The sequence below is a fragment of the Mauremys mutica genome, chromosome 4, assembly GCF_020497125.1.
Source record: "Mauremys mutica isolate MM-2020 ecotype Southern chromosome 4, ASM2049712v1, whole genome shotgun sequence".
NCBI classification, from domain to species: Eukaryota; Metazoa; Chordata; order Testudines; family Geoemydidae; genus Mauremys; species Mauremys mutica.
In genome coordinates this window covers 86,634,873-86,658,425 of record NC_059075.1, presented here as the reverse complement: position 1 = coordinate 86,658,425, position 23,553 = coordinate 86,634,873, and the positions used below count along the sequence as shown (strand labels likewise).

At 44.4% G+C, this 23,553-nt stretch overlaps 1 protein-coding gene across 7 annotated transcripts in view; it reads right to left on the bottom strand.

Annotated features, from left to right (window-relative positions):
• GAS2 (growth arrest specific 2) overlaps window positions 1-23,553 on the bottom strand; it is a 168,007-nt gene that overhangs the window by 111,905 nt on the left and 32,549 nt on the right. For all 7 annotated transcript variants that reach the window (XM_045016818.1, XM_045016824.1, XM_045016819.1 and 4 more), the window contains one exon: window positions 13,542-13,703. In XM_045016818.1, the coding sequence (XP_044872753.1) occupies window positions 13,542-13,683 (142 nt within the window). In that variant the 5' untranslated portion in view covers window positions 13,684-13,703. The remainder of the gene's footprint in view (window positions 1-13,541; window positions 13,704-23,553) is intronic.

Genomic DNA, 23,553 nt, shown 5'->3' with positions numbered 1-23,553 from the left:
ACAGCAGCATTCATTTGCCTTTGCAAGATAGCAGAGACGGTTACCAGTCATATTGCACCGTCTGCCATTGTAAATTGGAGATGAGATGACGGTTATCAGTCCTTCTGTACCGTCTGCTGCTATCATGGGTGCTCCTGGCTGGCCTCGCTGAGGTTGGCCGGGGGCGCATAGGCAAAAATGGGAATTACTCCCTGAATCATAGAATAGAATCATAGAATCATAGAATCTCAGGGTTGGAAGGGACCTCAGGAGGTCATCTAGTCCAACCCCCTGCTCAAAGCAGGACCAAACCCAACTAAATCATCCCAGCCAGGGCTTTGTCAAGCCTGACCTTAAAAACCTCTAAGGAAGGAGATTCCACCACCTCCCTAGGTAACCCATTCCAGTTCTTCACCACCCTACTAGTGAAAAAGTTTTTCCTAATGTCCAACCTAAACCTCCCCCTCTGCAACTTGAGACCATTACTCCTTGTTCTGTCATCTTCTACCACTGAGAACAGTCTAGATCCATCCTCTTTGGAACCCCCTTTCAGGTAGTTGAAAGCAGCTATCAAATCCCCCCATATTCTTTTCTTCTGAAGACTAAATAGTCCCAGTTCCCTCAGCCTCTCCTCATAAGTCATGTGCTCCAGCCCCCTAATCATTTTTGTTGCCCTCCGCTGGACTCTCTCCAATTTATTCACATCCTTCTTGTAGTGTGGGGCCCAAAACTGGACACAGTACTCCAAATGAGGCCTCACCAGTGCTGAGTAGAGGGGAATGATCACATCCCTTGATCTGCTGGAAATGCCCCTACTTATACAACCCAAAATGCCATTAGCCTTCTTGGCAACAAGGGCACACTGTTGACTCATATTCAGCTTTTCGTCCACCGTAACCCCTAGGTCCTTTTCTGCAGAACTGCTGCCCAGCCATTCGGTCCCTAATCTGTAGCAGTGCATGGGATTCTTCCGTCCTAAGTGCAGGACTCTGCACTTGTCCTTGTTGAACCTCATCATATTTCTTTTGGCCCAATCCTCTAATTTGTCTAGGTCCCTCTGTATCCTATCCCTACCCTCCAGCGTATCAACCACTCCTCCCAGTTTAGTGTCATCTGCAAACTTGCTAAGGGTGCAGTCCACACCATCCTCCAGATCGTTAACGAAGATATTGAATAAAACCGGCCCCAGCACCGACCCTTGGGGCACTCCACTTGATACCGGCTGCCAACTAGACATGGCACCATTGATCACTACCCGTTGAGCCCGACCATCTAGCCAGTTTTCTATCCACCTTACCGTCCATTCATCCAGCCCATACTTCTTTAACTTGCTGGCAAGAATACTGTGGGAGACTGTATCAAAAGCTTTGCTAAAGTCCAGAAATAGCACATCCACTGCTTTCCCCTCATCCACAGAGCCGGTTATCTCATCATAGAAGGCAATTAGGTTAGTCAGGCATGACTTGCCCTTGGTGAATCCATGCTGACTGTTCCTGATCACTTTCCCCTCCTTTAAGTGGTTCAGGATTGATTCCCTGAGGACCTGTTCCATGATTTTTCCAGGGACTGAGGTGAGACTGACTGGCCTGTAGTTCCCTGGATCTTCCTTCTTCCCTTTTTTAAAGATGGGCATTACATTAGCTTTTTTCCAGTCGTCCGGGACCTCCCCCGATCACCATGATTTTTCAAAGATAATGGCCAATGGCTCTGCAATCTCATCGGCCAACTCCTTTAGCACCCTCGGATGCAGTGCATCCGGGCCCATGGACTTGTGCTCGTCCAGCTTTCCTAAATAGTCCCGAACTACTTCTTTCCCCACAGAGAGCTGGTCACCTCCTCCCCATACCGTGCTGCAGAGTGCAGCTGTCTGGGAGCTGACCTTGTCTGTGAAGACAGAGGCAAAAAAAGCATTGAGTACACTAGCTTTCTCCACATCCTCTGTCACTAGGTTCCCTCCCTCATTCAGCAAGGGGCCCACACTTTCCTTGACTTTCTTCCTGTTGCTAACATACCTAAAGAAACCCTTCTTGTTACTCCTAACATCTCCGGCTAGCTGCAACTCCAAGTGTGATTTGGCCTTCCTAATTTCACACCTGCATGCCTGAGCAATACTTTTATACTCCTCCCTGGTTATTTGTCCAATTTTCCACTTCTTGTAAGCTGTTTTTTTGTGTTTAAGACGAGCAAGGATTTCACTGTTAAGCCAAGCTGGTCGCCTGCCATATTTACTTTTCTTCCTACACATCAGGATGGTTTGTTCCTGCAACCTCAATAAGGTTTCTTTAAAATACAGCTAGCTTTCCTCGACTCCTTTCCCCGTCATGTTATTCTCCCAGGGGACTTTGCCCATCAGTTCCCTGAGGGAGTCAAAGTCTGCTTTTCTGAAGTCCAGGGTCTCTGTCCTACTGCTTTCCTTTCTTCCTTGTGTCAGGATCCTGAACTCGACCATCTCATGGTCACTGCCTCCCAGGTTCCCATCCACTATTGCTGGGTCATTCCCTTCCTATGTTTTGTCTAAAAATAGAGTCAGTCCAGCCTACAATATGGGGCAAGTGTACTAGAGAACCAGAGAGCACAGCCGCTCCGTGTCAGATCCCCAGAGATCCCGCAGAAATGATGAGCTGCATGCCATTCTAGGGGGTGCCCCTGCAACACCACCACCCGTTGCTTCCCTCCTCCCCCAACTCTCTAGGGCTACCGTGGCAGTGTCCCCCCATTTGTGTGATGAAGTAATAAAGAATGCAGGAATAAGAAACACAGACTTTGTAGTGAGATAAAATGAGGGGGAGGCAGCCTCCAGCTGCTATGATAGTCCAGGCAGGACATTAAAGGCTAGGGGGGAGAGGAGACCAGCCTTCCGCTGCTATGATAGTCCAGGCAGTACAGAATCTTTTCTTTAGACACGAGGGGGGGGGCTGATGGAGCTCAGCCCCCAGTTGCTATGATGAGGACGGTTACCAGCTGTTTTGTACCATCTGCTGGGAATGACCAGGAGTCATTCCTATTTTTATCCAGGCGCCCCTGGCCGACCTCACCGAGGCCAGCCAGGAGCACTCACGGGCTGATGATGAGGATGGATACCAGTCCTTCTGTACCATCTGCCACCGGGGAGGAGAGAGCAGAGGATGCTGCGGTTTAGCGCTCCAGCACCCCGTCTACCAGCAGCATGCAGTAGACATAGGGTGACATTTAAAAAAGTCAAGAAACAATTTTTTTTCCTTTTTCTTTCACGGGGGGATGGGGGGGTTAAATTGACGAGCTATACCCAGAACCACCCCGGACAATGTGTTTGACTGTACAGGCATTGGGAGCTCAGCCAAGAATGCAAATGCTTTTCGGAGACTGCGGGGACTGTCACACAGCACTGTGCTGAGTCCCTGTTATGGCCTCTGTCTGGAGATTTTTTCAAATGCTTTGGCATTTCGTCTTCTGTAACGGAGCTGTGATAGAACAGATTTGCCTCCCCATACAGTGATCAGATCCAGTATCTCCCATACGGTCCATGCTGGAGCTCTTTTTGGATTTGTGACTGCATCGCCACCCGTGCTGATCAGAGCTCCGCGCTGGGCAAACAGGAAATTCAAAACTTTGCGGGGCTTTTCCTGTCTACCTGGCTAGTGCATCCGAGTTCAGATTGCTGTCCAGAGCGGTAACAATGGAGCACTGTGGGATACCGCCCGGAGGCCAATACCGTCGATTTGCGGCCACACTAACCCTAATCCGATATGGTAATACCGATTTCAGCGCTACTCCTCTCGTCGGGGAGGAGTACAGAAACCGGTTTAAAGAGCCCTTTATATCGATATAAAGGGCCTCATTGTGTGGACGGGTGCAGGGTTAAATCGGTATAATGCTGCTAAATTCGGTTTAAACGCATAGTGTAGACCAGGCCTGATTGTTTAAACTACCTGAATTACTGATTTTAGGAATTTGGCACTTCCTTTTATTTCTTGTTCTGCATTTTTATGTATGCACATGTAATGAAATGCAGCCACATGTATACAGACTCTGCAGCTGTCAGAAATAGTCCTTTGAGCAACTCTGAGAAGTGCACTCCACTGAGATCACAGATCATCAGCAGAATGTGTTCTTAAACTACCAGGATCTCCTTGAAGATAATTTTAAAATTAAAAAAAATCTAGGGCTGAAAGAGATCATCTAGTTCATCCCCCACACTGGGGCAGGGCTAAGTATAACTAGACCATCTCTGTAGCTAAACCTGTTCTTTAAAAATTTCCAGTGATGGGGATTCCACAGCCTGCCTACATAATCTGTTCCAGTGCTGAACTGCCCTTATAGTTAGAAAGTTTCTCCTAACATCTAAGCTAATCTCCTTTGCTGTAAATTACGCCAATTACTTTTTGTCCTACACTCACTGGACATGGAGAACAATTGATTACGGTCTTCATCACAACAGCCCTTATCATAATTTGAAGACTGATGTTGCCCCACAGCCTTCCTTTCTCTAGACTTAACATGCCCAATTCTTTCAATATTTCTTTATAGGTCACGTTTTCTAAATCTCTTATTTTTGGTGCTCTCCTCTGCACTCTCGCCTATTTGTCCACATCTTTCTTGAAGTGTGGTGCCAAAAACTGGACACGGTACTCCAGCTGAGGCTCACCAGTGTAAAACAATTACATCCAGTGCCTTATACAAGACACTCCTGTTAATGCATCCCAGAATGACATTTGCCTTTTTTTGCAACTGCATTGAATTATTGACTCATTCAATTTATAATCCCAGATCCTTCTCTGTAGTACTGCTGCCTAGCCAAGTTTTTCATGTTATTCTTCATGCTGAATCAAAGCAAAGGGACATTGTTTTAACTCTTCAGAGTTAATGGGGGATAGGGGGGGTCAAAGAATGATTTTGACTAAAAAACTAAAAAACAAAAACAAAAAACCACCATCCACAGCAATAGTACACATCTCAGTCTTCTCTGAGCTCCTCATCTATTTCAAATCACAAATTCAAGTTGCATTGCCCAGCTCTCCTGAATCTATTGTCCAAACCTCTATGTACATTTACAGTCTCAGCCAGTACATTGTCATGGTTTTCAGTTTGTAATTCTGAGCTTAAATCATAGAAGCTGGAAGCAAAACTACTGTCACCTTTATTTCCATTGATCAGTATTTGCCTCTGCAAATGAAACTCCAGAGATACACCTGCCCCATTCAGTAAACAGATTCAGACAGTACTCTTGGCAAAAGAAGATATTTTATGTATTTGTAAAACTCTATACAGTAGAACCTCAGAGTAATGAACACCATAGTTACACACTGACCAATTAACCACACACCTCATTTGGAACTGGAAGTACACAATCAGGCATCAGCAGAGACCAAAAAAAAAAGGCAAATACAGTATAGTACTGTATTAAACATAAACTACTACAAAAATAAGAAAAAGTAGCATTTTTCTTCTGCATAGTAAAGTTCCAAAACTTTTTAAAGAACCATAAGGTTTTGTTCAGAGTTACGAACCATTCCGGAGGTGTTCATAACTCTGAGGTTCTACTGTATTGCTGTAAGTCCAAGTGTGTCTGACTCCCTGTCTGCCTGACTGTCGTGCAGCTTAAGTGTTGTGCAATGTAAATTAATAAACAACAGCTAGGTGAAACAAAAGTGTGTCCTGATTCAGCAAAAACAACAATGCATAGTCAATTAAGAAACTCGTTTTTAAAAACATGGGCCAAGTCTCCTGTCTTGTGAAGATATGGGGTAATTCCCTTGAAACCAAACTTGCATAAGTGAGAGGATCCATTTGTGAAAAGCAGTGGGAGAATGAAACTGCTGGAAACTGTATGCTACATATTTAAAACAAAGCTGCACTTGTTTAGGTTAGCACGGCACTGTGAAGGGTCGCAGTTTGACATGCATTTGAAAATAAGATTTTTAATTATATTTGGCATTTCAGACCCTCCTGCTGATGCCACTTTCTTGCTGAAAAGTGACCTCATTCATGATCTTGTCAGTGTGAGACCTATGTGTTACTGACTGTAAGCAAGTTTCCATTTTGCTTCATTAGTGATTAGTAGTCCTTTCCTGTTTAATCAGAATGTTCAATGTTTAAACCATGAAGAGCTTCTTGTGACTTTAAATGTTATTCAAATAGAAAAAGAGAGCTGTCTAGTGGTTAAGCGAGGGTTGGGCATCAAGATTCTCATCTCTATGGCTGACTTGGGCAATTCTATATTTACAGTGCCCATTAACTTCAATGGGAGTTCCGTGCACAGAAGGCTTGTAGAATCAGTCCCTTCTTTTGTGACCTTGATGAGACATTTCAATTTGCTGTGCCTTACTTTCCCCATCTTTAAAATTGGTGTAATGTATTAAGAGCTGTTGTAAAAAGCTACACAACAGACACTTAGAAAGCAGAACAAGAAGAAATGTTATTGTTCCTATAAAACAGAGGAACTATGTTGTATATTCTTGAAGACCATGTACTGACATCTTCTCTATTAACTGTTAACACGTGTACAGACATTTCTCCTAACAATATTTACCTTCTTTGCAGGTAATACTGTGAGGTGAATTTTTATAAAAGCCTTTAAGATGCTCATTTGAAAAAGCACTATATATATACAGTGGTTTATGCGAAATTGTCACTGAGAAGGTTCAAATAATAGAATCATAGAAGTGTAGGACTGGAAGGGACCTCGAGAGGTCATCTATCCCAATCCCCTGCACACAAAGCAGTACTATGTAATAACTAGATCATTCCTGACAGGTTTTATTTCTAACCTGTTCTTAAAAACCTCCCATGACAGATTCCACAACCTCCCTAGGCAACTTGTTTCAATGCTTAACTACCTTGATAGTTAAGAAGTTTTTCCTAATGTCCTATCTAAACCTCCCATGTGGCAATTTAAGCCCCTTATTTCTTGTCTATCCTCAAAGGTTAATGAGAACAATGTTTCACCCTCCTCCTTTATGTACTTAAAAACTGTTATGTCCCCCTTCAGTCTTCTCTTCTCCAGACTAAACAAATCCAGTTTTTTCAATCTTTCCTCATAGTCATTCTAGACCTTTAATCATTTTTGTTGTTCTTCTCTGGACCTTCTCCAATTTGTCCACATCTTTCCTGAAATGTGGCTCCCAGAACTGAACATAATACTCCAGCTGAGATCTTAACACTGCAGAGTAGAAGGGAAGAATTACTTTCTGTGGCCTTGTCTACACTACAAGACTATTTCGAATCAACTTAGTTCGAATTTGTGGATTCGACCTTATGAAGTCGAATTTGTGTATCCATACTAAATACACTAATTCGAATTTCTGAGTCCACATTCACGGGGCCAGCGTCGACTTTGGAAGCGGTGCACTGTGGGAAGCTATCCCACAGTTCCCGCACTCCCCGCTGCCCATTGGAATGCTGGGTAGAGCCCCCAATGCCTGCTGAGGGGAAAAATGTGCCGAGGGTGGTTTTGGGTAACTGTCATTATTGAACCGTCACTCCCGCCCTCTCTCCCTGAAAGCGCCGGCGGGAAATCTGTTCACGCCCTTCTCTTGTCAGTTACAGCGCGTACGCCACAGCACTGCGAGCATGGAGCCCGCTGCGATCATCGCTGCACTTATGGCCGTTGTCAACTCCTCGCACCTTATCGTCCACCTCTTCCACAGTCAGCTGCTGAGAAATCGGGCGAGGAGGCTCCGGCAGCGCGGTGAGGACAGGAAGTCACAAAAAGAGTGGTGCAGACCTCTCACAAAGCAGGGTACGCCGCGCAGTGGAGATCATGGTGGCAATGGGTCAAGTTCATGGTGTGGAACGGCGATTCTGGGCCCGGGAAACAAGCACGGACTGGTGGGACCGCATAGTGCTGCAGGTCTGGGATGAATCACAGTGGCTGCGAAACTTCAGGATGCGTAAGGGCACTTTCCTTGAACTCTGTGACTTGCTGACCCCTGCCCTGAAGCGCCAGGACACACGGATGCGAGCAGCCCTGAGTGTGCAGAAGCGAGTGGCCATAGCCCTCTGGAAACTTGCAACGCCAGACAGCTACCGGTCAGTAGCGAACCACTTTGGCATGGGCAAATCTACCGTGGGGGTTGCTGTGATGCAAGTAGCCCACGCAATCGTTGAGCAACTGCTCTCAAAGGTAGTGACTCTCGGAAACGTCCAGGACATCACAGATGGCTTCGCCGCGATGGGATTCCCAAACTGCGGTGGGGCTATAGATGGGACTCACATCCCTATCCTGGCACCAGCCCACCAGGCCAGCGAGTACATTAACCGAAAGGGCTACTTTTCAATGGTGCTGCAAGCACTGGTGGACCATAGGGGATGTTTTACCAACATCTTCGTTGGGTGGGCGGGCAAGGTTCATGACGTGCGTGTGTTCAGGAACTCTGGTCTGTTTAGACGACTCCAGGCAGGAACTTTCTTCCCGGACCACAAAATAACGTTTGGGGATGTGCAGATGCCTACAGTGATCCTCGGGGACCCAGCCTACCCGCTAATGCCCTGGCTCATGAAGCCCTATACAGACGCCTTGGACAGTGAGAAGGAACTCTTCTACTACCGGCTGAGCAAGTGCAGAATGGTGGTGGAGTGTGCTTTCGGACGTCTTAAGGGGAGGTGGCGGAGCTTACTGACTCGCTCGGACATCAGCGAAAAGAATATCCCCGTAGTTATTGCTGCTTGCTGTGTGCTCCACAATGTCTGTGAGAGCAAGGGCGAGACCTTTTTGGCCGGATGGGAGGTTGAGGCAAATCGCCTGGCTGCTGTTTACGCTCAGCCAGACACCCGTGCCGAAAAACTATCCCAGCGGGAAGCGCTGTGTATCCGGGAGGCTTTGAAAGCAAGTTTCCTCAGAGAGCAGGGTAACCTATGACTCTACACTTGATTTTAAGAGAAGCTGATCCTGGGCCTGTGTCTCTATGTGTTGAGTGAGATCTGCGGTTACATACCCCGTTCTCCAAGTTTCCCCCACTTCCAAAACACGTTTTTAAACAAATTAAATGGAACAGTTATTTTTAATAAATCTTTCCTTTACTTTGCATTTCTGTTCAGGGTTTGAAACATGGACGCATACTGTGCTGGGTACGGTGTGCACTGATGTACAGACCGCTTGTACAATACAGTACGGACAGCCTCCTGCTCCTACATAGGTCTCTGGGGTGGGGGACGGTTTCAAGTGGTTGTGCATGTAGGGGTGGGTTTGCAGGAAGGGTGCCGTCTTTGCATAGGGATTTGGATGCAGGCTCTGGGCTGTGGGTTTGGGCATAGGAAGGGGTGGATGAGGGCTCTTGTTGGGGCTCAGGGCAGCGGAGAGGATCGTTGCTACGGTGGAAGTGCATGGTAAGGGCAGCATGCCTTAACATTAGGGGGTGGCAGGCGCTAGGACCGTGGACAAGCGTACACATCACAGAATGACACGGGGCAGCATACACCACACAGAGGGACCCTGGTGACTACTGACTGCAGTCTGTGTGTGCCCTGCAGTTGATCCTGCCCCCGATAGTCTGTACCCTGCTAATGTAGGCTATCCCGTGCAATTATAAATCCCCTGCCCCCCCCTCTACATACACAGTCTTCTGACACGAAAGACGTGACGGAAAGAGTGAACAACAGCAAACAGCTTTTATTAATCTACTACATAGTAGGGTGATGAAACTTGGATTTGGGACTGGGTGATCCTGTAAGGGAAGCGCTTCTAAACAGTTATAGCGTCAGAGGTGTGTGGAACATTAGCGCTCAGCTGTGGTGCAGTGACAGTTCTCACGGCCCCTACCGCCCCTCCGTCTTGTAATTTTCGGTGAGGGGGGGACAGGACTTCTTGGCGTTGGAGGGTGGTTGCAGATACAATGCAGGGGGGCTCTCACCTCCTGCCTGCGGTCCTGCAGAACATCAACAAGGCGCCGGAGCGTGTCCGTTTGCTCCCTCATTAGCCCAAGCAGCGTTTGAGTTGCCTGATGGTCTTCCTGCCGCCACCTATCCTCCCGTTCGATGTGTGTGCGATGCTATTGACATAGGCTCTCCCTCCACTGTCTCTGCTCTGCCGCCTCGGCTCTGGAACAGGCCATCAGTTCCGCGAACATCTCTTCCCGAGTCTTTTTCTTTCGCCGCCTAATCTGAGCCAGCCTCTGCGAGGGGGATGCCGGGGCAGTCCGGGAAAGAGCAGAAGCTGTGTGATGGGAAACAGTAAATGATTTCTTTGAACAGATACATGTTTGCGAACAGTGAACACAGTCTAGTCAGTTTCTCTGAACAAGACCATACAGGGCACCAAGTCTCACGAGATCTCAGGAAAAGTTCGAGATTTCGGAATACGCTCTCATTGGCGGCGCCATTGCACAGGAGAGCGGACAAGCGGGGAGAGACAGCATAATCCGTCTTGCAGACAGTCCTGGTAAGCCTTAAAGTAGATCATGCTTATCAGTTAGTGGATAGCTGTGCTCTCCTGCTAAAGGCAATCTGGAAAGCAGAAAGGCTGAGCCTTTTCCAGCCCCTCCCGCCAGTGCACGGGAAAGATCAATGTCTGCTTGTTCTCTGTGGCCTCCAGCACGTGGCTGTTAAGCGAGGGTCGTTGTTATGCAACCTAATTGTAAACCGTTAACAATAGTAACAATACACTAATTGCCCGACTTAGATGCAGCCTGTCCAGACCGACATCACCCTGAGGCGGGTCACTCGCAGTCAGAGAGAGCGGATGCTACTGGAAGCCCTGCACAGACCAGGACCATATGCAGCAATGCTGGTGGAGGCGATGATTCCTCTCTACATTAGGATCTCCTGGCGCGGAAGAGTGTGCTTCCATGGAGCACAGAATAAGGCACCTCTCCCCGGGAACCTCCTGCGGAGGCTTTTCGAGCTGCTCTCTGAGAGCTTTCTTGAACTGTCCCAAGAGGATTATTGTTCAATCCCTATATGTGTGGACCTACTATTTATATAGTTTGACATGTAAAATTTTGTATATAGTATTTCTATTTTTTCTATACCCGTTTTTTAAAAAATAAAAGTTTCCATGTTTATAGCACTTACCGCCTGATCCTTCCCCTGATTCTGAGTCCGGGTTAACGGGCGGGGACGGTTGGTAGGGGATCTCTGTGAGGGTGATGAAGAGATCCTGGCTGTCAGGGCAAGCGGTATTGTGTTCGCTGTCGCCTGCGCCGTCCTCCACAAACCCTTCCTCATCTTCCCCATCGGCGAACATCGCCGAGGAACTGTCCAGGTACACTATGCCATCCTCAGAGTCCACGGTCACTGGTGGGGCAGTGGTGGCAGACCCACCGAGAATGGCATGCAGTGCCTCATAGAAGCGGCATGACTGGGGCTGTGCTCTGGAGCGTCCGTTTGCCGCTCTGACTTTTTGGTAACCTTGTCTCAGGTCCTTGACTTTCACGCGGCACTGCATCGCATCCCGGCTGTATCCTTTCTCTATCGTTGCTTTAGAGACCTTCTCGAAGGTCTTTGCATTCCGCTTGTTGGAGCGCAGCTCCGAGAGCACAGACTCCTCGCCCCACACACCGATCAGATCCAGGACTTCCCGGTCTGTCCATGCTGGGGACCTCTTTCTATTCTTGGATTGGCCGGACTCCTCTGCTGGAGAGCTCTGCATCGTTGCAGGTGCTGCGGAGCTCGCCCCGATGTCCAGCCAGGACGTCAGATTCAAAGTGCCCAGACAGGAAAAGGAATTCAAATTTTCCCGGGTCATTTCCTGTGTGGCTGGTCAGAGAATCCAAGCTCGGACTGCTGTCCAGAGCGTCAACAGAGTGGTGCAGTGTGGGATAGCTCCCGGAGCTACTAAGTTCGATTAGCATCCACACCTAGCCTAATTCGAGCTAGCCATGTCGAATTTAGCGCTACTCCACCTGTCGGGGTGGAGTACCAAATTCGAACTAAAGAGCCCTCTAGTTCGAATTAAATGGCTTCCTGGTGTGGACGGTTGAGCGGTTAGTTCGAATTAACGCTGCTAAATTCGAATTAAAGTCCTAGTGTAGACCAGGTCTGTGTCTTGCTTACAACACTGCTGCTAATACACCCCAGAATGGATGTTTGCATTTTCTGCAATAGTGTTACACTGTTGACTCATATTTAGCTTGTGATCCACTATAATCCCCATATCCTTTTCCACGGTACTCCTTCCTAGGCAGTCATTTCCCATTTTGTATGTGTGCAATTGATTGTTCCTTCCTCAATGGAGTTCTTGGCATTTGTCCTCATTGAATTTCATCCCATTTACTTCAGACCGTTTCTCCAGTTTGTTCAGATCATTTTGAATTTTAATCCTATCCTCCAAAGCATGTGCAAATCCTCCCATCTTAATATCATCTGAGAACTTTATAAGTGTACTCTCTATGCCACTATCTAAATCACTGATGAAGATATTGAACAGAACTGGACCCAGGGCCAATCCCTGCAGGACTCCATTAGATATGACCTTCCAGCTTGACTGTGAACCACTGATAAATATTCTCTGGGAATGGTTTTCCAATTAGTTATGCACCCTCCTTAAAATAACTCCATCTAGGTTGTATTTCTCTAGTTGTTTATGAGAGCAACTTATAACCCACTGAAGAACAGAGAGTAGAATGGAAGTTATAACTTATCCTTGCAGGGCTTACTATCACAACTACTAAAATACGGATGCCCCTTTGGGGCCTGAAGGGTTAGCTAATAGTTGAAACCTTGCCAAGATTTTTCAGTTAGGAGGAGAAACAGATTATATGATTCAAGTATTTCTTTGACTGAGCTTGTTTATTTACAACAAGGAATATACACAAAGTCCTGTATCCCTGAACAGAGTAGAAACAGGAGGCATTTTCCTGACTCACAAGTTCCAAGTCTCTTTCTCCAGTAACTCCTGTGCCTCATAGAGATCTGTCTTTGCTCCGGCTTAGGGCCATGTTCACCACTTCTCTCACTGTCTGCTCACTTTCTGCCCAGCACACCCATGGACACACACAGCTCCAACCAGGCAACACCTCAGATCTTATATTCGGAATCAGTTCCCAGGAAAACCTCTCGGCTCACATGGCTTAGCTCTGATAAGCTTTATCATACAATGCTTTGCCTTGGGAGGCAAATTCTTATACTTTAGCTACCAATACACAAAGGGACATTTAAATGCTCCTTCCATTTAGCCTGAATGAAAAGTCACCCATCGACTTTAACAAGGTCTGAAATTGATGTCAAGATCAAAGAAACGATTGACGGCAGCCATTAACCTCTTTCATTGTAACAACAAGAATACTGAAACACACAAAGATATAATTCAAATAAATGTCAATTTTTCTGTTTCAATATTCAAATGTTTCAAGGACCAACAGTTACCAGGTGAAGAACAATGTTTACCTAGCTTGTTGCTTGATAAATAATGTGAATGCGTACCTCTTATAAGAAAGTCTTTCTGACCTTGCTGATGGCTGCATGCATTACTCAGTTAATTGTAACTACTTATTTGGAAGGGAAAATAGTCTGGAGAACCACCTTTCCAGTTGAACTAGAGGCCAAAAGTTAACATACTAACAAGTGTAATTTGTCAATAATTGTATTTTAAATATGTGTGTGTGCTCATGCATGCATGCATGCATACATATCTATATAAATATTCTTACCCAGAAGGTTCGTGAGCCACAGCGCTAGATCCTCTTTCATCGGTAATAAGTTGGCCTCATGTCTGCTGGCCAGCCACTGGCTGTACTGATGCATATCAGAAAGGCCAGGTCCTCGTGCCTTTGGGCTCAGAGCACTGCACATTGTTTATCCACTTGTAGTACCTGTTTTTTTAAAAAAGTACCTCATTATAATATATAAGGCCGGAAGCTTTTTTTTTTTTTTTTTTTTAAGTTTATTGACGGTGCTTGAAACGAACTATGATCTTGGGATGCAAGATGTCAGACAAACCTATGTAGGTCTAACACATGGAAACAACATACACGATGAAAGTCTTGTTTTGCAAATGGAGCATTTTGCTGGTGATTTAATCATACAGATAATGTCTGTTTTATTGGTACTCACCTGGTAAACATGTTCCCAACAATCCACTACTCTGCAAAGAATAATTAAAACCAAATCAAAATAAACATTTTGAGATACAGACCTAACAATTCATTAGGACCTGATCCAATGTCCACTGATACCCATGGAGAGCTTCAGTGGGCTTTGGATTAGGCCCTAGAACAGCATATGAGGATGGGAGTTCTGCAACTACAACAAACCATTAGCAGTACTAAATAAATACTCATTCCACCAAATGAAATCAGTCGGTTCCACAGATTCATTGTCATAAAAAAATACAAAGAATCCTTTATACAAAGAATATTATTTAATTTTCTGTATTATTCTACAAAAAATATACAAAGCATGGCAGTCCTGGAGGATGGAGTTTATCCACAAAACAGATACAGTAGCAGTGCAAGCTTCTGACTTCACCGTCCTGACACAAATGCTAATGGGCCTCAGTTCTAAACTATGGAAACCACCTCTAGAGGTGAGAGAGTACTTCATTTTCCCATTCAATATTTTATTCCCTATTTAATTTTTAAAATCATTTCCATAGCCAGAGGTGTAAAGTGCCCACTGGAATTGTAGTTCTATTAGTGAAGGTCAAATTCTGCCATCTGCCGCATGGGTGTGCTCGGGAAAGAGGGTGTCAGACTCTTCCTGTCCCTGTGAAGCATAGTAGGGTTTCAGCCTAATGCTTAAGAGAGTGCCAAGTTAGGGGACTGGCTACTGTCCCAGCTGGCACACCACGGCTCCTAGCAAGCACAGTCAGGACCTGGTCAGCCAGCTCATATGCTGCATTGTGCAAGTGGCATTAGGCAGGGTTCTCACTGTTCTTTTGTAAAGGATCAGGAAGATGCTTATTTACCCTAGCTATTCTGTGCCATTGTGACCTGCACTTGTACGGTGATTGCAGGGCAGGATGCACTGCTGATGGCTGTTTCCTTCTGCCCCTTGCACAGTGCCTAGAATTCATAACAGCCCATAGGTAACAGTGACTTTAAAAACAAGGAAGAACAACTTGCTATCCTATGACAGTGGTCAGAGTATTAGGGATGGCAAACGTAATATAGCGGAACCCTGATTTTATGAACATTGATCTTATGAACTTGTTATATGAACCATTTTTCTGCCACTGACTGAATGTCTTTCTGACGCCAAATGTGACTTCAATCTGTCAGCCAATGTTCAAGCAGCTCCACAGATTTGAAAAGACAGATTTCGTGGCAAAAAAGAGATATGGTTCTCTCGAAGAAAAATCAGGCATGCTTTTGTTACCATTCATTATCTACACAATTATTTAACACTGAATATATTAACATATGCATTGTATCTACTGTAATTTTGAGATATTCGATTTTATTAACTTTTGGATTTTATTAACTCAATATCAAATTACCATATATACTCGATTATAAGCCAGTTTGTTTATAAGCTGACCCCCCCCAAGATGGATAAGTAAAAATGGAAAATTTTTATAACCCATTCATAAGCCGACCTTATAATTCAGGGGTCAGCAAACTTTGGCTCCCAGGCCATCAGGATAAGCCGCCGGTGGGCCGAGATGGTTTGTTTACCTCGAGCGTCCGCAGGCACAGATGTAAACCTGATGGGCCGGGACAGCAATTGGTGGGGAAATTTTTTTTGGGGGGAGAAGCTGGGAGTCAGGGGAGTAACCCCTGTGACAACCCCCCACATGACCCCACCCCTAGCTCAGGACCCCCACACTCTCCCCATCCCATCCCTTCAGGATGTCTCTGACCAGGCTGGAGCTGCTCCAGCAGGCTGGACAGCATGGCCACAGCCGGCGGGCCAGACCGGGCGGCGCGGACGCAGCATGTTCCAGTGGGCTGGGCTGGGCTCCCCCCAAGGTAAAATTAAGTTTTTGAATTATCATTAGAACTTAGATGTATGTTGGTAAGAGACAAAAATTACAAATAATGGGCCTGATCCTGAATTGCTTGTGCAACTAAAACTCCTTTGCAAGTCAAGGGACTTTGGAGTGAGAAAGTATGCAATTAAAGTGCAGCTCTGCTCTGAAAATTGACTATGTAAAAATGGCATCGTGGTTTTATAGTTTCTTGGTTAACGACATCCAGGTCAAATCTGCTCATTTTTCTCAGGCAAACAACAAAAGATTTTTCAAGCTGTCAGCTCTGCAAACTCAGCCTGGAATCTGACTGTCCAAGTGGGTTCTTTCTGGCCCATACATCAAAAACAATAAATATTCCACAATCAGAACTTATTTTAAAGCTTTTCTATGTCATTCATCACCACAGTAGCTGAGTGCCTCAAAACACTTACAGTGAGATAGGAAGGTATTATCATCACCATTTCACAGCTAGGGGAACTGAGACTCAAAGAGGTTAAGCGACTTGTCCAAATTGTCACAGGGATTCTATGACAGATAGTATCAAAATCTTCTCTACCTCCTTCCTCTCCAGAAGTTATAAAGAAGTAAAAAAGTTCTTCTCCTGCAGTTAATAATTAGGTTGATGTGTGAGCCAGTATGTAATCCAGGTCACTCTCCCATAGCTGTTTTTATGGGGAAATAGTAGTAAAAACTTATCTTAGTCATTCAAATAAATACATATGACTCAAGATGCACAAGGGAAGCAAAGTAAAAGATACCATTTTTGCACAGTCACTTTTTAGGTTTATAGATAAGACTTTAAGATAATAATCTTTTTATTTCATTTATTCTCTGATACATCATTGGAAAATCTAGAAACTGCAGAAATGAAAAGACACTGTGCTTTAGGATTCTCTTTGGGAGCAAGGTGCCTTTCTGCATCCAAGGACATATGTATGGTGAAATGTTCCCCACCAAGGAGTTCCACCAATAAATGTTGAAACTGTAGTGTGGCTGTGATACTGCTGCCACTGTGGTTATTTCTACACTGTAATTAAAAGCCTACAGCTGGCCCATGCCAGCTGACTTAGGCCCACAGGGATCAGGTTAAGGGACTGTTTAATTGCGGTATAGACATTAGGGCTTGGGTTAGTATCCAAGCTCTAAGACCCTGAGAGGTGGGAGAGTCCCAAAGCTTGGGTTGCAGCCCAAGCCCAAATGTCCACATCGTAATTAAACAGTCCCTTAACGCGAACCCCCTGATCCTGAGTCAGCAAGCATGGGCCAGCAGTGGTTGTCTGTAGTGTAGACATACCATGTTCGACTTTTGGTGGTGCTGGGTCTGCTCCAACCTGGCTTTGTAGGCTGCATTATACATGACTGCCACTAGGGGGTTTCTGGAGGCACACACAACAGGGAATATAGAACTAGTGCAAAAAAACAGACAAAGGACAGCATTGTCTGCACATGTTCCCTGCAGCCCCAAGAGCATATGGGCTTCTGCCAGCGGAAGGAGGCACAGAGCATGGAATTCAAGCATACATGTTGCTGTTTCAGTTCAGACTCACAGTACACACACTCCCTGCTGGCCTAGTTCTTCCATTTTTCAGACGCAGCAACAAATAAAAGATGGGGAGGGTTCTGAGCAGAAGGAACTTTTGAGCCTGGTGGTGATGGGAGCTAAGGTTGCCAACTCTGACTGCCGCTATTCCAGGAGTTGTTTTTCCCCAACATGAGGTAATGTCATTTTCTTAAAATATCCTATTAAAATCTCCCGATTACTTTCAACAGTCACCGGGAGATTGATGCTGATTCCTGGAGACTCCTGGCCAATCCTGGAGGGTTGGCAACCGTAATGAGAGAGGGGACTAGTTCTGATCATGGAGGTGTGGGTGTGTAGGGCGGTAACTGGTGGGAGAAGATTCACACTCAAGGAAATGTTTCTGAACGGTAGCGAGTTTAGGTAGAAAGAAGAGGGGTTCTCAGTGTGTAGAGGGTGAGGGTGGCTCTTCTGAGCTGGTAGGGGTTGGAAGGAGCTGGGCAGGGGAAGGGTTCTAAGCCAGGAGTGGGACACATTGAGATGTTATGGTTGAGTGCAGGTGGAATCAAGCCAACTGGTGAATGGGGTGTAGGTGAATTGGTGGTGTGTGCATGTGAAAGGGGGGATTGTAGGGGAACAGCTAGATTGGCAGGGGTGAGACTAGGATGAGGAAAGAACAGTGAAACAAATCACAGATGGATAAATACTATATCCACTGCCTTTTGTAAAGTTTCACTATTTCTCTTCCTAAAGGGGAATGAGGGTTCCCCTTTTTTTCCCATTTCTCCACCAACCTGTCTTATCCCCCACAGCTAACCACTTCCCTTTGACACCCATGACCACTTTGAGAATAATATCAGCCTAAAAGAAAAGGCTGAAGATTGGTAGGTTTGACCATGTGCTTTCAAGTTGTCAGTACCAGTGGCAGTTGTGGAATTCTTTATTGTTTTTTGGATTGTTTTTTTTTTGTGCTGACACTGACCTTCCTCATATTAAATCTGGGAAGTTCATCCAAACTGAATTTAACCCTCCGCAGTGACTGTGTGATTAAAATATTTGGCTTCCACTTAAACACTTGTCTCAGTTCATTTGATTAGCATTACCAGCCCAAATGTTGCCTAGCATCATTTCTCTACACATTGGTTAGGATTTTCAAAGAAGCCTAAGGGAGACAGACACCCAAATCCTACTGAAAGTCAATGGGAGTTGAGCACCTAGCTCTTGTTGAAAATCCCAGCCATAACCAAGGCTGGATCCTGCAGTCCTTGCTCAGGGGAAATGAACTTTCTGTATTTTGATCCCCACTCCCATAGTATCTGAAAATCTCACAATCTTTAATGTATTTATGTAGTGAGACAGGGAAGTATTGTTATCCCAAGTTTACAGAGAAGAAACTCAAACACAGAGAAATGTAGGGTCCATCTACACTGTGAGAAAAGATCCATGGCATGGCCACAGCTGACCCGGGTCAGCTGACCCGGGCTCATGGCACTATAAAATTGAAGTGTAGGCATTTGGGCTCAGGCTGGAGACCAGGCTTTGGTATCCTCCCCCCATGACAGGTCTCAGAGCCAAGACTCCAGTCCCAGCCCAAACATCTACACTGCAATTTTTAGCCCCACAAGCCCAAACACTGAGAGTCCAAGTTAGCTAACCCAGGCTCAGACTCAGTGCTGCAGGTTTTTTATTACAGAATAGACATGCCCTAAGTGACTTCCCTAATGTCACACATGCAGTCTGTGGCACAGCAGGGAACTAAATCCTAACCCCTAAGTCAGTCTAGCGCTGGCTCATCCCTCCCCTCATTGAAATCATTAAGGACTCTACAGTCTAGCCTTAAGTTACTAGCATTTTGCCCCCAAACATTATTGTATGTTAACAGTAAAGCCACTGATATAACATCAGCTATAACAAAGCATTAATATCAATTTGTATAAATGCAAGTAGAATTTCTCTTGTTATGCAATCTGTCAGCTTTTCTACAAGAAACTGAACCTATCACCCGACACACATAAGAATTTTAAAAACTTACCACTAAAATGCCTTGCTCCTCAAGAAACAAATTTTGTCCACTACTCTTCTGAAAGTGACATAAGCTAGGACAGAACGTTACTTACATTCTGTTTTGTTGCAAGTCATATTTATGCAGTGCAATCCTTTTTTTCCCCCACCTCTGTGACAGCAATAAGGCATCTCAAATTCTTAGGCTCATTGTCTAGGTAAAGAATTCAGTTCAGGATAGTTTACAGTACACCTAATGACACGTAACAGTTTCAACAAGCTAGAAAGTTACATTCCTCCTTGTTTGCTCCCACCAAACAGTGAAGTTTTTCTTTTGCTTTACAGTGGCACATTTAGTTTTCTGTGTATTGTAACTCAACTGAGTGTGTTGCCAGCAGTGTAATTTAAACTATCTGCTGATGTTCATCAATGATCATCAGGTGTAAGCCATAGAGTCAATTAAGCAATTTTCTGTTATTCTTCTGGCTTTTTGTTGGGAATAATTGTTACTGCAGAAAGCACCAAGAATACTACACATTATCTATTAAAAAGCATAGATGGGTAGAAGAGAGAACAGAGAGGAGAGATGGTCCAGTGCCCAGGACTACCCTAGAACTCTGCAGATGTTTGTTCAATTCCCTGCTCCACTACAGACTTCTTCTATAACCTTGAGCAAGTCACTTGGGCCTAGATCCTCAGAGGTATTAAGGCACCTCACTCATTCATTTCAATGAATTCATTTCCTTTGAGGATCTAGGCCGTAGGTTCCCACCTATAAAATGGAGATAATAGCATTTCTCTTTGCCACAGGGGCACTGTGAGGTGCTCAGACTCTGGGGTAATGAGGGACGTGTAAGTATCAAAAATAGGGAAATAGTAATGGGATATAGCACCTCTTACCATTACAAATCAGCACAGGTAAGCAATGACTGAAAGTTGTTACCAGCTGAAGGCTATTTAGTGGCCTTCATGAAATTAATTTTGTTGTCTTGGTACATTTGGTGCTGGACGGGCATTCACATCAAACTCTGTGTCTGCAATCTCAGCAGACAGAGTAAGGGGCTGAACAGGTGCATAGCCCAAATTCTTTTCTCACTCCTAGAGTTTGTCCTTCTGGGTCAAAGGTGAGGCAGAGTAGTGCAGCAGTATGGTAAACCTTGTTCTGTGGCTACCAGTGCACTACTTGCTTTGCGGATTAATAGAAGTTTTCAGTATCCATGGCTGCAAAAGCAGAACCATTTAGGATATTAAAAACACACTCACACCAAGATTTTAAAAGGCTGTTTGGCAAATGAAGTATTTTCACAAGCCAAATAGAGACTGTGTTCAGTACTCTAACCCAATTCATTCCTGGTGCTAGGGCCTACCACAAGTTTCTCTACACCACTTAAGCCTAGCATGAAGCTGCATGGGTATGCTGAACAGCAGAATGGGGTAACTGTGCACCTGCTACATGTCATGGAACTGGTATCTGTGCTGGCCTAGATTTAGAGATTCCACTGTCACAATGGACCATTGTGATCATCTAGTCTGGCCTCCAGTATAACACAGGCCATACAACTTCCCCACAATTATTGCTAGAGTATATCTTTTAGAAAAACATCCAATCTTGATTTAAAAATTGTCAGTGATGGAGAATCCACCACAACCCTTGACACATTGTTCCACTGGTTCATTACCTTCACTGTTAAAAATATACAGCTTATTTCCCATTTGAATTTGTCTAGCTTCAACTTCCAGCCACTGGATCGTGTTACATTTTTCTCTGCTAGACTGAAGAGCCCATTATTACATATTTGTTCCACATATAGACACTTATAGACCGTAATCAAGTCACCCGTTAACTTTCTCTTTGGTAATCTAAATAGATTAAGCTCTTTGAGTCTCTCTCTACAAGGCATGTTTTCTAATCCTTTAGTCATTCTTGTGCCTCTTCTCTGAAACCTCTCCAAATTATCAATATCCTTCTTAGATTGTGGGCACCAGAACTGGACTCAATATTCCAGCAGCAGTCACACCAGTGCTAAATACAGAGGTAAAATAACCTCACTACTCCTACTTGAGATTCCCCTGTTATACATCTAAGGATTACATTAGCTCCTTTAGCCACAGCATCATACTGGGAGTTCATGTTCAGATGTTTATCCACCATTTCCCTCCTCCTCCCCCCCCATCTCTTACAGAGTCACTGCTTCCCAGAATACAGTCCCCATCCTGTAAATATGACCTGCATTCTGTGTTCCTAGATTTATACAGTTACATTTAGTGATATTAAAATGCATATTGTTTGCTTGCATCCATTTTATCAAGTAATCCAGATTGCTCTGTTCTCTTCATTATTTACTACGCCTCCAATTTTTGGGTTACCTACAAACTGTATCAGTGATAATTTTGTGTTTTCTTACAGTCATTGATAAAAATGTTAAATAGCAGAGGCGAAGAACTGATCCCTGTGAGGTTCCACTAGAAACACTTCCATTAAATGATTTCTCATTTACAATTACATTTTGAGTCCTATCACAATTAGCAAGCTTTTAATCCATTTAATGTGTGCCATTGTAATTTTAATATTGTTCTAGTTTTTTAATCAAAATGTTGTGCAGTACCAAGTCAAACACCTTACAGAAGTATAATACATCCTCACTATTACCTTTATCAACCAAACTTCTAATCTCATCAAAAAGTTTGACAGGATCAATTTTGCATAAACCCATGTTGATTGGCATTAATATTACCCTCCTTTTATTCTTTATTATAATTCTATATCAGTCACTCCATTATCTTGCTCAGGATCAATCTCTGTCAGACAGGCGTATAATTACCAGGTCATCCAGTTTATCTTTTAAAAACATTAGCTTTCTTCCAATCTTCTGGAATTTTCTCAATGTTCTAAGCCTTATTGAAAAGCAATATTAATGGTCCAGTGAGCTCCTCAGCCAGCTCTTTTAATACTCATGGATTCAAGTTATCTGGACCTGCTGATTTAACATGTTCAACTTTAGTAGCTGCTGTTTAACATCCTCCTGAGACATTAGCAGAATTGAAAGTGTTATCATATGATATGACTACATCATCTGCTTTTCCAAAATACAGAACAGAAATATTTATTGAACACTTCTGCCTTTTCTGCATTATTACTGATAATTCCTACCATTTCTATCTAGAAATAGAACAATAACATTGTTAGGATGTACTTTAACTCCCCCTTACTATCCTTGACTCAGCCTATGTGGGACCAATGCAGAAAGTCAATTTGCAAGTGAGCTGGTGTTACCTAGGACTATTGAAGGAACTGTAGATCTGAATTTAGGATGATCCAGTGCCCTCCATGTTCTGCACAACGGTGTTGAAGGGTTGTGTGGCAACCCTGCATCTTGGTCGTGGATTAGAGGGGTGAATTTCATGCATATAACACAAATACTCAGGGTTTATGCTAGTGGGCCAAATTTCCTCCTGTGTGAGATGAGAGTTTGGAAAGCCTACTAGCTGCAGAAGCAGCAAACTATACTATAAAGTAAAAAGTTCACATGATACACAACTCAGCAGTAGCTTCACAGTCACTGGTAACAGTGGGAAAACATCTTGGAAGTGAGTAGCCAGTGCTTTCACCACAGGGACTGCACTCTAATGCTACACAGAAGCAGTGTACACTGCCTTTGTCTGCAGTTCCAGCTGATGTCCCTCTCTCAATCTCCTGCTGACTTGGAGAGAAGGTAATGGTATTGGATAGCAGTCATTTTGGAAAGGGAGAAGAACTGAAGATCAAAAGCCAAAGCAGAGCTCATGAGTATCTGGCTTGGATCTCTGCTGGATCTCCCTGCTAGTTCTAATCACATCAAGAAGGAGATGGAAAAGAACAAAATTCTGGCCGTTCAGCAGAATTTCAGAGTGTTGTTTGGTGCATTGGTTGACTCATTTTGAAATAAGCATATGCAAATAACTATATATTTGGGGGGTTAGCAAAAGAGGATATTAAAAATTAGCGATTTTAATAGATCAAATTTTCATCATTAGGGCACATAAATTGCAAACATAAAGTCTGTTTGTGTATTTGTGTAAGCAAACATGAACCTGCACACAAATGGGGTCTCTTGCATGCAATCATTGCTTTCAGGAGAACAAATGCAGGTTTTGCATACACAATAATTTTGAGCATAAAATATGCAGGTGAAATCTAAACACCCACATTTGAAAAGTTGATCTTACTAATGTTATTAAAAACAAAACTACA